This window comes from Pyxicephalus adspersus, chromosome 5 (assembly GCF_032062135.1).
Source record: "Pyxicephalus adspersus chromosome 5, UCB_Pads_2.0, whole genome shotgun sequence".
Classification (NCBI taxonomy): domain Eukaryota; kingdom Metazoa; phylum Chordata; class Amphibia; order Anura; family Pyxicephalidae; genus Pyxicephalus; species Pyxicephalus adspersus.
In genome coordinates, this window is record NC_092862.1 from 119,541,851 (window position 1) to 119,557,781 (window position 15,931).

At 36.2% G+C, this 15,931-nt stretch overlaps 1 protein-coding gene across 1 annotated transcript; it reads left to right on the forward strand.

The window, feature by feature from the left end:
* Nucleotides 1–977: 977 nt before the first annotated feature.
* On the forward strand, nt 978–14,517 carry C5H9orf152 (chromosome 5 C9orf152 homolog). The gene is made up of 2 exons (XM_072412576.1): nt 978–1,294; nt 13,762–14,517. Exons 1-2 carry the CDS (start codon nt 1,072–1,074, stop codon nt 14,304–14,306), a joined length of 768 nt encoding a protein of 255 aa, XP_072268677.1. The 5' UTR covers nt 978–1,071; the 3' UTR covers nt 14,307–14,517.
* The last annotated feature ends 1,414 nt before the right edge of the window (nt 14,518–15,931 follow it).

Below are 15,931 nucleotides of genomic sequence, written 5' to 3' on the forward strand. Positions count from 1 at the left end.
TTTGGACTTTGCTCTGCTTTTACAAGGATGGTGACACATAAAGTTCCGTAGTCAGCAAATCAGGAATAAATCCCAAGAAATTATCTTTTTAAAAGGAGGTCAGTAGCAAGATCCACTCTACTGTTTTTGGCACGCGTTACCACCTAACTTAAAAAAAACACACACGTTGAAAGACAATCTCCTGGTTCCTTACTGTACTTGACCTGTAAGTCACTAGGGAATACAATAGCGTTGTAGATACCCGTGAGAGAAACCACTGAGATTAGTGACGAATCAGGAGACTGACCCTTGTAGTGTTGGCTTCTAAGGAGACATCAGTAGAAGATGTCTCATCATTACGGTGGCATTTCGTGGCACGAGTACACTTTTCCTATATTCCTTACTGTAAAGTAAAACAGTACATTTAGCACAGCTACTATATTTTTTCAATAGCCCCCTCATTATTACCAATCTTACACATACCTGTGCCCATTCCATATAGTTCTTCATTGTACTTTTATCTGGATGTTGCATGGTCTTACAAAAAGTCTCCTGGCCAGGACGTGTTATACATAAATTTCCTTAGGGAACCAATGTTAACCATTGTAAGTATTCTGCCATTACTGGCACAATTTGTCCCGATAGAGCGCTCCTTTAAATACATTCTGTTTGTGCATTTATTTTAAAAATCAATTCCCCCATTGTCTGGGAAATGGGTACATTGATTTCATTTCCTTATACTTTATTTGAGAATTTTAATAAAACATTTGGGGCAATATGTATTTTCCAAGTCATTCTCATGTATATGTAGCGAAGGGTTCCTCCCTACTGGCTCCTGTAAATCCCATTACTTTCCCTTGGCTACAATTTCTGTTCTACCTTAAGTCAATAATCTCTGTGTGCAGGACTTATCATTTACTTTGAACTAAGACAACCAGGCCAACCTGAAATATTTGCAACAAATTACCAGTCACTGGGATAGCACAACTAGTGCTCCTGGAATACTGGCAGAAGCTACAGACTTCAGTTTAGCATCCAAAACCTAATTGTTGGCTGATTTTGTTTTGCTTTTTTGTTTTGAGAGAGACAGAGATGGCTGGGTGCTGCGGTTGCTTGCAGCAGTTCTCATTAAGAGAACAAATGGTAAAGGCGTATAAATATATGAGCGAGATTTTATCTGTGACTCACACTTACAAGGATCCTGCTGACGGTAACAGGAAGCCAAGCAAAATGGATATCAGTCGTCTTGAACAACAATACTATGGCATAAAGCAAAAGCAAAAGTTACAGACACACATAATTGTGTTTAAAGCAGGTATGTAGCCTCATAACCTTTCACTTTGAAGTTTAGTGAGATACATTTTGTTAATATTTTTAGGCTTTAAGCAAGCAAGTAATCCAGCAGCTGCTTAGGATTACACACCTGCTCAGATAACTGGTATCTGTGTACGCTTTATATGGGTCAATCATTTAAACATAATCTACTTTTTAGGAAGTTTTTTTTGAATTGCAAGAAAAGAACTGAACAATTGTTCAATTAATCTTTAGCCAAGTGATCTACAGGGATTACAAATATATTATTGTCTGTAGACTTTTTTATGGTCTATTTAAAAAAAAAACATGCAATTTCTGTCTATAGTACAAAATAAAAGTGTTACAAGGACTGTAACGACTTAGCAAAAGACTACTTTTGGCACTGATATGTATTCCATATTAGAGTCTATTAGATGTTCAGTTAGTTATTCAGTAACTTTTTAAGTTCTTTTTTTCTAGGAATCCCTGCTAGGGTGATCTTACCTCACTAATCATTCTAGAGTTCATTAATAACAAACAAGGGTCAATCCAGAATTTTACAGTGATTGTTGGAACGGGAGTAGAGAGGATGTCTTCCAGTTGGGACAATGTTTTTTTGACAACAAAGTAGACTTTCCATTTTTTTTTGGGATTGCCTGATAATTTTTCTTTTGGTGATACAGACTACAATACAAATTGGATTGTGGTTATATCTGTTCTCACCCAATCCAAATGTTTTTCCTTGAGTTGCATATTAGGATTTAAGTTTCAGTGTTATGGGGCAGGTTAGGTGTTTATAAGTATTAGCTGTTGGAGGTGAAGTCATTTTTTTTTGGATTAGGGTAACTTTTTGGATTAGGGTTCAAATGACAGGTCAGGTGTGGTCAGTCTTTCTCAACCAGGGTTTTTTCAGAGGTTGCTAGGGGTTATTTGAGCAATGTACAATTTGGACCCCTCTGGTCAGTTTATTTAACACCCACGATTTTTATAGATATCTGGATGACATTCTTCCCATTGGGCCTGCAATGTAATATGCATTATTTCCACTAACCACCACACTAAAATACAGAGAGCTGCAGATATAGTAATTAAAACAGGGGTTCCCTGAAGACCTGAAAGTTATTTCAAGGGTTCCCCCATGTTAAAAAGGTTGAGAAACACTGGGATAGGTTAAGATATTAATGGTATTGTTTTATTAAACTATAATGTGAAAAAAAACTATAGAGCTGCTGACCTCATATGGGGGGGGGGGGGTAAACTTTAACCTAATACTGCTGAAAAAGCACTTATATATTATCTTTAAGAATTTGCAGATCTTGGATGCTTCATCATAATTAAATATCAGATAGATTATGATCAGCCAACTGGGAAAACAATTATGAAATCATACAAATAATCTCCAAGCCAGCAATTAATTGACAGCTCATGTCAAAACTTGCTAAGGTTCTTTAAGTTAATCTCTGCCTGCCCTTACTGGTTGTGAACCCTGTAACCAATCTTCCATTATGGGAAACCATGAAGCAATGGCAATTAGTTATTAAAGTTAAGATGGTGCACTAGTGGGTGGAGGAGTGTATCATGAAATATAGGAATCAAGATATGTCAGTCTAAAGTATGGAAATTCATAGTGAAGATTTCCATTTACTGCATAATGTGATTGGCTACGTTTTTCTAGCCATGTTCTATATAGTTTGTGTCAGTTTGGGATATGCGGCTGGAGTTTGATAATTCTCATATGACAGGTGTGAAACAGTAGGATATACTGAAACCTGGAAGACACAGTGGTTGGTTTACAATCAGATTCAACATACACTGCAGATGCTTGCCTGAAATTTGTCACTGAAAACCAAACAAATTACTTTATTTTTCAGGTGTGTTGATCTGAGCACAATGAAAGAAATGATTCATTTCAGCCATTTGGAATATGCCTCACAGTTTTGCAAGCTACACTCATGGAATAATATTATTACAAACCTATAGACACAGCTATCTGCATTGTTGGTGTTCCAGAGCAGTAATCCCTAAATTTGGTGCAGCTCCCTACACTTCATTGTTCAAAAATAACTTTATATTACATATTTATATATATAACTTTATATTTACAGCTCATACTTATGTATGTTTTTATGCCTTGACTATAACTTACTGGGTTTGATTTATTAAAGACTTATCATTTTTTATTAAAAATCTCTCCAAGACTGGAGAAGATGGACTATCATGGGAGAACCTTTGTGATCCTGTAAACCTGGAATTGATTTCTTAATATCGTTTTATCGCTATTATTTGGCAAATTTTTTCAGTCAGACCAGATCCATGTTTGCTGGTTCCCCCAGGTTCACCCATGATAGTCTATCTTCTCCAGCCTTAGAGAGCGTTGATAAATCAGACTCACTGTGTGTACCGTTGTGCAGTGCTTAGCCTACAGTATACACTTTATTTAAAGATAAAGCTTCCAAAGTTTAACACATTTAAGCATACAACTTTGAGTCCGCTAGTTTAGACTGCACCAAAAAGCATATGATTAAAACAACTTGTGAATCCTGTCAGACTGGTATGGGAAGGTTGTCTTTAAATGAACTCTGTATTTCACAGTTCTAGTTGTTTTTAATTCCTAGCTTTAACCCCTTATTCCACATTTGCACTTGATTTGAACTTGATTGCTACTTACTTGTATTGTAAATACATGGAGATCCTTTACATTTGCTTTACAGACTTACTGAAAACACAGTATAACCCTATTTGTCATATACGCCAACAAAAAAGATCCTAATAGCGTATATATATATATATATATATATATATATATATATTTGAGTGTAGTAGGTTATTTGGATTGATGTTGCAGGTAAGTGCATGAGCCATGGTGGTAAGTTCAAGCTGTTCCCATCAATTCAATAATGAACAAACATCTGCAGACAACATTTAGTGAAGCTTTGTAAGAAACTGAGATGAACACAAGAATGCAGCTTCTTGCAGTTTTATTCAATATATTCCAAAACCAACCCATGCATGACAACCTCCATTTACTTTATATACAGTGAGAGCCACCCTGCACGTATTCTCCAACCATGACTTGCAATCTATCAAGTTGCATCTCTGACAATGAAATATAAGACACTGAGCCATGTATATAACTATTTATTTTTGAAAATGCAAAGACTTAAAGCTTATCTCTGGAATTGTCCAATCCTCACCACCTTCTTATTTTAAAAAAATGGTCAAACGCAATATACTTCCTTATAGGAGTAATGGTCAGATAAAACATACTACCTCCGTAATGCTTACTGACAGACCTCCTGAGTGGGCTTTGATTAATATAATGTACATGCATAATGTGGCAACTGACAGTGCAGAAGGTTAGGAAATTGAAGACAAAATAAAGTATATACCGGAGCACAGGAGTTAAATAAGGAAAGCTATGTAAACTGGCAAATATCCATGCAAGATTATTGTTAGGCTCCTAAACTACTTTCAGCTCTCAGCAGAGAAGTTCAGGAGCTCCACCTTCCAAGGATCAGGACACATTAAGAAGTTACAGCAACATTCTGACATTTAAAACCTTCACTTGATTGAATGTTTTCTTTTGCACAAAAACAAAATCTGAATACCATAATTTAGAATCTTCCAGTTAATGTAGTCAGACCCTCAATATATCCCCATTTCTTTCAATTTCTGCATATGTAAACACTTAGCAATTTACTTGTTTCCTTTTGGTTTGTCAAACACACAGGTAAAAGAATTTTGCCATATCTGTTTAGTACCAAAAAATCGTTGCCGATTCTACCTGAAATCTGTCAGCTGAAGTTTTTGTAACCTCTGCCATTGACCATGACCTTGGCCATTATCAGTTACATTGTCTGTAATACATATACCAAGAGCTCTATGTTATGGAGTGGAACAGAGGTGAAGGAGTTTGTAGTTCAGTCCTAGGGTGATAATGCTACTTCTCCATTAATACAAAATAGTGAGTGTTTCACCCTAGAACAGGAAATCTGTTACTGGCAGAATAACCAGATAAAAATACAAGTGGTCACCAAATCAGCACACTGGAAAGTTGCAATCTATAACAAGTTATAGATACAATTTTTAAAAAATTGTGAGCCAGCTGTTTCTTTGCTGTAAAAAGAATAGGAGATGTTCTTTCTGCAATAAAACAAATTTGCCTACCTATTGACAATATTCTTATTAATGTACACTGAGCTGCACATGCGCGGCTCATCCTGGTATAGCTGGATGGCAGAAAACATTGAATTCCTGTGCTCATGTGTGAGAGTTACGTCATTCTGCCATTGGCCATGAAGACGGCTAAAAATCCTGAATCCAATAGAGGATCGGATGAAGATGTTGTCACTTGGGATGGAGCAGGAAAAGGTGAGTATAGTTAATGAAATTGTAAATACACAATCATTTTTTATTACATTTCTTCTGCAAACCTGTCTGCTGGTAATTTTTTTAATTGTTACGTTTAGCTGTGCTTTACGTCCACTGCATTACCATGTCCTGGACCACATACATCCCCTTTACTGTAAGCACTATATCTCCTAGTGAAGGACCACTGACACTGAACCAAGGTGTCACCAATAAGATAGGGTAGGGATGTCCTTACTGACCTAACGTCACCAGCAGCTGACAAAATATGGTCATTTTTCTGCTAAGAGAGCAGAAGTGAAGAGGAAATGCGCCATACTGTCAGCCTGCCTTCCTAAACTTGCATACAAAGGAGAGCACTTAGATGATTCCTTTGCTGAAAGTAAATATCCAAACAGCCAGACTGGAGGCCAATCCACATTACCCAACATCAGTATTAAGAAGGAAGGTCACTAAGCTCACTATATTGTGTGGCAGGGGTGCTTGGATCAGAAGCAATATTGAAAAGCTTTAGTAATCCTCTAGTCAAGTCATGCAGTTTACATTTATATAGTTCAGTTGTATTTTTAGCTGTTTACTTGCTTTCTGGCAAGAGCACCTGGATCAGAAAAGTAGTTGAAAAGCATAACTAATCCTTTAGCCAGGTAATGCAGTTCACATTTATGCAGTTCAGTTGTGTTTTAGCTGTTTACTGAGAGTTTCAGATTTGCATGGCTAGTTACCTTTCACATTTAATGTACTTAATGGTAAAATTTTTAAAGATTTTCCTTTCTGGAGATTTCCTGGTTTCCTAATACCACATTTACCCCAAGAGATATCCACAGGTGAAATCTGGTTTCAGAATATCTAAAAGGATTTAGATGATGGTACAACCAATACAAATTTTATAAAAGCTGTAAAAACAGAAAGGCTGACGGCTGCTTACGCGTTTCGCACCAAACAGAGAGTAGTCATAGAGTAATTCAAGCTAGCTGAGGCTAATACTAAGCGCTGTTTAGCATGAACGATCATCCGCATCCTTTAGGATATAACTGCTAAACAGCAATGAGTTGGATGTGCACTTGGCATTTGGTGTGAATCCATATGGAGAGTTATACATTAGTATTCTCTTTGCAATCTGCTGCCACAGTTTGTTATTTTAGATATAACAATAGTGCATGAGTGAGCCATATGAGCCATAGGGCCTGATTTATTACAGCTCTCCAAGACTGGAGAAGATAGGCTATCATGGATGAACCTTCAAACCTGGAGTGAATCTAGTCCGAGAATACATCGGCCAAATAATAGCAAAGATTTTAGGAAATCTATTCTGGGTTTGCTGGTTCACCCAGGTTCATCCATGATAGTCTATCTTCTCTAGTCATGAGTGACCCATAGGCCTGATTTATTACAGCTCTCCAGGACTGGAGAAGATAGGCTATCATGAGTGAACCTGGGCAATCCAGCAAACCTGGAGTAAATCTAGTCCAAGAATACATTGGCCAAAAAATAGCAAATGATTTTAGGAAATCTATTCCAGGTTTGCTGGTTCACTCATGTTCATCCATGATAGTCTATCTTCTCTAGTCTTTAATAAACGAGACCCGTTATATCTAAAACAAATACATTTTCACCAGTAAGATAATACTTTTACACTGATTGCTTGTAATGCAAAAGTAAGTCATCAGTGATAGAGTCATTTCAATCCAGAAGTTCAGAATATTTGCAGCATTTTAGGGGTAGTGAAACTTTTGTCTCAAGACATGGGTTACTGGAAAGGTAAGTATTTTTCCTATATCCCATTTCTATTTTTTACTAATTTTGATCAAGACCTTTCAGAGTAGAAGTGTTTGGCAGTTGGTTTTGGCAAAGAATTAAACAGAACTGGCAATCCAGCTCACACATTGGTGTTTAAGTAAGAATCCAAGTCTAATCACACCATCTGTATATTCAAATATATTGTAATCTCTCAGGTGCGGCTTAAATCATTTTATACAAACAAATGGAGTCAGAAATATAAACTGTGCTCCACGTGTAAAGCCAATTTCCTGCTGGCTGACAATGAATAACCATAAAAACACATAATCTACGGCTTTATTCATTTCCAAATAATTTTATTATATAGCATTGTTTATACACATATTCTTGCATTACATAGTATAGCACACAAGATAAAGACTTTCAACAGAAATATTGGTTAATGTATAGTTATGCTTTAAAGCCCAATTGCAGTTTTTCATTAAAAAAATTAAAAAAAACAGATACATTGCAAATGCACATACTTTACATTGTTAGTAGGAATCTTACATGTAGGAGTGTTATTATTTATTGTTTCAGGCAAAAATGGTTGAGGTTATTTTTTTTCAGGTGTTTTTAACACCTTGTAAAGCTGTTCATTCACATGAGTATTTTCCCCCCCAAAAATTGCCTGCAAAAAATGCTTACAAACATTTACAATTGCTTGGATAAGTGTTTGCAAGCAATTCAAGTCCATGGGGGCCGTTCTACTACAAAACCAGCCCTGGGCTGTATTGAGTGTTTTAAAAAAACTGCTTGCACACGCTACTGCCTAAAAAGTTTGCAATAAATAAGTAAAATTTTTACCTAATTGTTATAAGGATAACCATTTTATGAAAGAGGATTTAAGTGTTTGCAAGCAGTAAGAATGCTTGAATCTGCTTGCAAAAACAACTAGTCTGTACCTAGCCTAACAGTTTCCCAGTGCCAGTCCCAACATCTCCCAGAAATCTCCAGAACAGACTGCTGCTATCTGGAAGGAAACATGGTGGTCTCTGCATTCTTCTGACACATCCCACATGAGTCAAAGGGTCTGATTTATTAAAGCTCTCCAAGGCGGGAGAGAATACACTTTCATCAATGAAACTGGGTGATCCAGCAAACCTGGAATGGATTTCTTCAAATGAATTTGCTAGCAAATGTTTTGAATCCTGGACCAGATCCATTCCAGGTTTGCTGGATCACCCAGTTTCACTGATGAAAGTGTATCCTCTCCAGCCTTGGAGAGCTTTAATAAATCATACCCAAAGCTAGAGCTCTAGGTGATTGGAGACCTCTAGCAGTGAGTCATTTGGGGGCTTTTTAGATCCCTGCAGAGAGATTGCTGCTTCTTCCCAGATATCAACAGATTTCATTAACAATTAGGCTCTTGTTAAACACAACACATTAGGGATGGGGAATGCCAAGTAGGTTGATCATTAGACTCTTCCATGTTGAATGAAGATGCTTTAACCTGAACCTGGTATGCTTCCATTGCCCCATACTGTTTGGTGGGCATGTTGCTGTAGTTGCCCTTTTCTTGCCCTTTTATGACTTTTTAAACCCAAAGAAATAAAAGAGTACACGGCACACAGCACACTGGGGACAATGTTCACAGTTTAATGTTTGCTTATATCCACATTCTATTACTGAGCACATCAGAAACATTTTTTCATGGAATTTATTTTCTTTTTATTGTCAGATTAGTTTAGAGCTATCTTAAGTTTTTGTTTTATCTCTTATAGAGCTGACATTTTTTTCTCTCCAGATGGAGAGGCTGTTAAATTATTTTGTCAATATGCTGTTATTACAATCCGTCACTATATTTTATTCCAGAGATAAGCTTTGCAGACATTAGTGGAATCAATACTGGTTCATGAATGTAAAGACTTTTGCTAGATAACTTTTTCTCTTGTTTGATGTACTGACTATGAGAAAGTATTATAGATAAGTGCGTTAAAAAATCTGATTATATTGTATCAGTAGTTTTTTTTCTTTGTGCAGAAAGGATTTTAAATACCAAACACATTGGGGATGATTTACCAAGATAAATTATCACCCTGCAAGGGATAATTCACTGAGTTTAGTTAATGTGATGATTTTCATTTTTCCTTGCAAATGATTGGACAGTTGAAGTCATCAGAGCTTCATTTCCTTTACTAAGCCAAATGAAATCTCCATTGCAAGGGATTATTCACTTTGCTGAGTGAACAACCCTATTTATCAAAGCACTGCTTTGATAAATAAGGGAACCTTACCATAAAAAATATTGGGCAGCTGTACTGACTGTCATCGAATCATTTCCTTGCAGGTCCTTAGGTATTTTAAACAATTTTTACTAAATATTATTATAGCAAATTCTCATCACATTCACTGTTATAAGTGAACATTTCTACATAAAATAGTAGAAATATTCTCCTATTTATTAAATCAGTCACATTAAATATAACTATGCAAACTGAGGACATTAAGTCAGCACAGTGACTGGTTCTTGAGATAGAACCTGGTTGGATCTTATAGCATATCTAAACCCAAATAACAAAATGTTAGATTTGTGCAGTTTACCAGTGCTTGGATGATTTCTTTGTTCAGGCTTTTCCCCTTTTTTGCCTAGCAATCATTAAAATAAAAGATTTACTGACCTCAGGGAGGTCACTTCTATATTGATTCTATAGGAGATGCGATAGTTGTCAACCCAGGCTGGACCTCTAACCTCAAATTCTTCCCTTTCTTCAACTTCATTAGATTGGATGTGATAGAATGATTGGTGTACACAAGACAGATAATGATTTTGCTTCCAGCTGATCTCATGGCACAATATATTGTTGGCAAGGCCAACAGGTATTCTCTGTACTTGCTAACAAAGTTAAAAAAAAACAACTATTGCAGCCACCAAATTGGAGGACTGGTAAGCAATGTCTACTGCATGTTCTTTTGGAGTTTAGTTATACTTTAACACTAATAACAGTGCTTACAAGGGATAAAAGGACGGTTGTTGCATTAAAAACACATCAAACCATTTCTGCATGTGACTAAATAATATTTCATTAGGTTTTGGCACCATTCGTAGAAGACTGACAGAAGCAAACACAGACATGCTAAAGGATACTGTTGAATGTGTACTGTTTAAATTAGACATCCCAGAATAAATTACATCGATCTACAAACTGTCTCCAACCCTTTTGGCAAACAACATTGCTGCCAGACTAAAAATTCAGAACTTCTATCCCTACTTTATTAAAAAAATGTGCAAATAAATAAGGTAAAAAAAATTAAAGCTACTGTATGGATTTTAAATCAGAATTGGCCAGTTAAAGGTTTTTTATCTGGTCCTTTTTTTGCCATTTAAGTAGTATTGAACAATAACTTGTCCAAACACATCTTCTGTAGACATTAAGAATGTGTCTGCATTCCTATACTGCATTAGGTTTTAGTAGTGTATATTGCAGATTACCAACCAGAGATGAAGAAGCTGCTTTATTTCTTTTTATTTAAAGTGCAATCCGGTTAGTAACACACTTTCTGACCTAGGGAGACAACAGTACTTACTGTACTGTGTCTAATAAATAGCAGCATAGTCAATCTTTTCTGATTTCTTCATCTACATTACATGGGGGTAATAGATGAGAAGGCTAAAAACAGTCTTTGAGGTTTGAATTTAGAGCTTAGACAAGGACACTGGAAATCTTGCAAAATACATTTGTATTTGTGTTACTTTTAGAAAATGTGCTTAACTTGCAACAAGAAAAGGAATCCTTCCAGCACATCTAACTACTAATATATATATATTACATTATTGGGTTTTTATTTACTTTAATTTGTCAAGGAAAGATGGTGCATACTGTTCTGTTTTTTTCTAAAGTTCCCCAAACATGTCCTCACTCATGCGTTGGCACCAACATTTTCACCAAGTCTTCTTCCAAGTATGAAATCCTCTTCATTCTTGTTTGGCTGGAAACAAAACACACCTCTCCTCGCTCACAAGGCTCCAACATTTTTGCCTGGTCTTCTTCCAAGTGTGAAATCTTCTGACTTCTTCATTGGCTGGCCCAGATTGACATACATTCTAAACATGCACATGAGAGTTTATTCATTCTGGCATCAAGGGGTATTGAGCATGTACACTAAGTTGCACCAGTTCAAACAAGCAGGTAAGTTTGCTGTATTGCAGAGGAGACACTCAACATGACTCTTCTGCAATAAAGAGCTGTCTAAATTCTACTTAAATTCTAATAAATTCTACTTAAAGTCTAAATTCTACGTAAATTAAATTCTACTTGTAAAGTATATAGATGTGTACAGCACTGACCTCCCTATTGTTCAGTGGGAATATATAATGTAGATGTTGTAGAACATCTTACTATATAAGGTATTTGAGATATCTTTATCAATATTGGATTCATTCCAAAATGCAGAATTTCCTGCCACGTGTACAAGGTTACTTCATCTAACTCTGTAGGTGCCAAGGAGTCCTGGTAAATACACTCTGTTAACCCCTAGAGACATTATGCCCTTGTTCCAAAATGTCATAAAACTTTTTCTATTATTGTATTGTCACTGCACACAATGCTTAGCTGACATTTGCTTAGCTTGTGTAAATGAAAAAACAGCCTAGACCTAGGGCTAAGTTAAAGTAGTTTCTTTGTTCACCAATCTGATCATCGCTTTTATAATGCCAAACATAAAAAAGGGGCAATCAGATTTTGTATGTTGGCAATTAGTGTTTTCGCCACTGTACCGCATTTAAATTTGGAGCAACTGATTTCCATCTTTGAATGTTGCCATTGAACCCAATTTACTACTATTGCAACTGTGCAGGCTACTTTTCAAAAGTGTCTAGCAGGCTGTTTAACACAAATACCACTGATCCCTGTTGTGGCTTATGACTATTTTCACTATCAAAGTGGGTAATGTTACTTAGCCACTTCAGCTGAATACTACTTTTAGGAATGGGTAAATGCAAAAGCACCATTATCTAAAAAGAAAATAACAACACTTTTTCGATGATCCTAAGAACTGCCCTAAAAAACTTAAACACACACAGGCACCCCGAGTTTTATAATAGTTCACTAGATATACAATAGGTAAAGTGCCAGCCGTTTAATGCAAACAGTGACTATACTATGTGAAAAAGGTTACCAACGTTATCACAAGGATTACTTACCTGATATGATTGTTCTATTGTTTTTGTTTTTTTTTAATCTTACAAGTTTTGATTCAAATTACACTTTTTGTACTTAGCAGGCAATTGACATAAAAAACTTGTAGATATCACAAAGATAAAGACTGCTTTATATGTGCTTACCATATAAACAACTACAATAAAAACCATATATGACTAAAAGTATTGCTAAAACGGCAGCCAAAAAAACATTCATTAAAGTCTGTCTCAAATATTTGCATATATTAATATATGAAGACATTGTAAACCATATTAAATGAAATCTTCTTATTAAGTCAAACAAATAAAACATTAATGTTACGTGTTAATGTAGATTAATACAAGCGCATTCCTCAGTGGTAATCTGCGATCAAGGAGCACAGTATACATCCAACATAAACTCGCTCAAGCATTTTGCTCCATTCTCCATATTTGTTTTAGGGTTCTCCATTCTCCATTTTCAAGTTTTAGGGTACAAAATGTGTCAAGTTATTTTTGTGATGATGAATGTATATTGTTCTCTTTAAATGAATAAAATATTCACTGATATGTGTGTAAAGATTTGGTTCAATGCAAAAGCTAGAATAATTAGAGGACCATGTTGCATTTATAGATTTGACAGCGGGTTGATAGGACAGATTTTTTATTTATGTATTTACAGTATATAGCATTGACATCTTCTGCAGCACTCTACAAAGTCCATATTCATGTTAATAACTGTCTCCTAGAGCAGTGGTCGCCAACCTTTTCGGTCCCGTGGACCACTAAAAATACCAACTCCTGACCGCACATGCGCGGGGAGCCGGGTGTCAATGAAAGGGGGAGAATCCTCCCCCATAGTGACGTCATCACGACATAACCCCACCCACTCTCTTACGATGGAAGAGTGGGCATGTTGTGTCCAGGGACACAGCCCACCCACTTCCCTGAGCCTAGGATTTGTACGATGAACATGATCCGTGGCCCTGTCCGGCTGCCCAGCCAGCAGGTCCGGTTGCCCCTAGCGGGGACCCCGCTCGGGGGTGCAGCAGCTAGAGCCGCAGACCAGCGATTGGCGACCGCTGTCCTAGAGGGTCTGACATTTCAAAAATGTATATTGTAAAGGATTCCTTTATTGGGTCCTCCCCTGGTTTTTAGGGGTTTTAAAAAAAACAATTCCTACATTTTAAAATAAGATCTTTAACAATATAATTCTATATTTTCAGGTGAGAATGAACTAATTTCAAGAGACCCCATTTTGAATACTGTTCCTGTGAATAAGAAAGTTCCAAAACCAAAGCCATTTAAAGAGCAGATCCCTGTGAAGGAGGTCGCCTTGGAACTAATGGACAATAACTACATAAAGGCCAGGAATGGTACCTGGCATGCTCACCTAAACATCCACCGGATGGTGCAGACGGATTGTCATTGTACTTTTAGCGAAGAAACAGCTGAACATAACAAGGACATTGATAAAAGTTTATTGTTTAACAGATTGCTGATCTCTGAACAGCAGCCAAGCAACAATTACAAAGACATTACAGGAGAAAGAGAAAGTAGTGGATTGACAGAGGATAACAAGTCTGTCCATAACCTGTACAGGAAATCCTCCCTGCAACACCCAATGCTTACATCCTGGGGTCACTACCAGTTTCCTTCTTCCAAGCCTTCTTCCCCCACAGAAAAACTGTTCTTCTATCCCTTCCCCCAGAAGAAAAACCCACGTATATCAGAAACAGCCAGAAAGCTTGGTTTATATGTAACACATTAAAGCAAATATTTGGAAATCCATCAAAAATGAATGTGACCTTCATGTAAGCATTTACTTTTGTGTGCACTTTACTTTTCATGTTTAAATTATTGTTCTTAAAATGAACAATAAACCTCTGTGCTGATGTTTATCACTACCATTGGTTAGAAGGCAATAGCCTGACTTAGAATGTTAACGACTTGTTCACTGCAATAAATTTTTTGTAGATTGACTCATGGCTAGTTTTTGTGTTTTTTCAGCATTATAGAATATTGCCTAACTTTCTAAGATTGTGCAATAAATAGTTAATGGTCTTGCTCTAGCAACCAAGCAGCACGCTGCACAGGATCAATCACCTCCCAAAAACTAATAAATAATCTGATCACTGGCGCAAAAAATATGTTCCAATATGAGAATACTTGATAAAACTAATCTTACAAATGTCACAAATTGCACTCACTCGCAATAAATAGGAATCATTCTTCTTCAATATAATATCAATTGGAGATGTGCTACTATTTAAAAGAAAGTGAATCCAATAAAATAATTGAACTCTTCAATAGGAAAAAAACAAACTGTTTCTTGACATCAAGGGAGAAAATATCATTCTGTGTTCTTCACCCGACTTGTTGGTTCCCGTTCAAAAACACAACTCTAAAAATCAAATAAAATTTTTAATTGCATCCAAAACTTTCACAATCCTTGAGTTTAAAACAATTCCAAAATTGATAAAATTTTAATCATCCATGGATGTGCATGCAGATCCTCACTAATGCTGACTCCCAACATGTACATGAGTCCTCCCTAAACCCTTATGTATGGTGATGACCTACCCTAAAATACCGAATATTGTGAAAAAGAGAAAAAGGAAAAGTAGGGTACAGCCTGAGTAATATATTAACACAGTGCTTTATTGCAAAAGTATGTAACATGTTGTACTAACAAGGATCCACTATCGGAGAGATAATTATACAAGAGATAATCAAGCACCATCTTAAAGAGTCCATTAGGTATGAAAATGATGTCCACTTAAACCCCGGATAGGCTTCGCTGGATAGGCTTCTTTAGGGGAGGTGGGAATATCAATAGGTGTTGTAAGGATTGCTAAAACAAAAACATAGATGTAGTTTAATACAATAAATATTGCCAATACATGAGAAATATCGAAAGTACTTTTTATATAAAGGTATATGTGAACTTAAAATTGAGATAGTCAACATATGTATGAGAGGAATAGTTAGAATGTAATTCTTGGTTACTTACAATTAGAACTGGTGGTGAGAAGGTAAATAAAGAAGAAAACTTGAGATTTCAATTATGGGGGTTAGCTTCTGTCTGTTGGAGGTAAAACATGTTTCAGTATAAAAAAATTCTTCATATTATGATTCAATTTATAATTATATTTTCTTTTGGTACACAAAAAATGTTGAAAAAAAAACACTTTTTTACCTTCAACAAACACTAGATAACCCCGACTTTTAAAATCTCAAGTTTTCCTCTTTTTTCACCTTCTCACTGCCCCAGCTGTTGTATTTCAAACCAAAATCCTTTATCCTAATTTTGGGCAGAGAAGTACTGGGAAAAACATATTACCCATCACCATACCTTTAGCTGTTCCTGATTTGGAAAGAATGTCCACTTTTTTT

Excerpts from the sequence above, each read along its gene's own strand:
- C5H9orf152 (XM_072412576.1), top strand. The coding sequence starts at position 1,072 with ATGGCTGGGTGCTGCGGTTGCTTGCAGCAGTTCTCATTAAGAGAACAA. Across the intron at positions 1,295-13,761 it reads CATAATTGTGTTTAAAGCAG|GTGAGAATGAACTAATTTCA; the intron begins GTATGTAGCCTC and ends CTATATTTTCAG.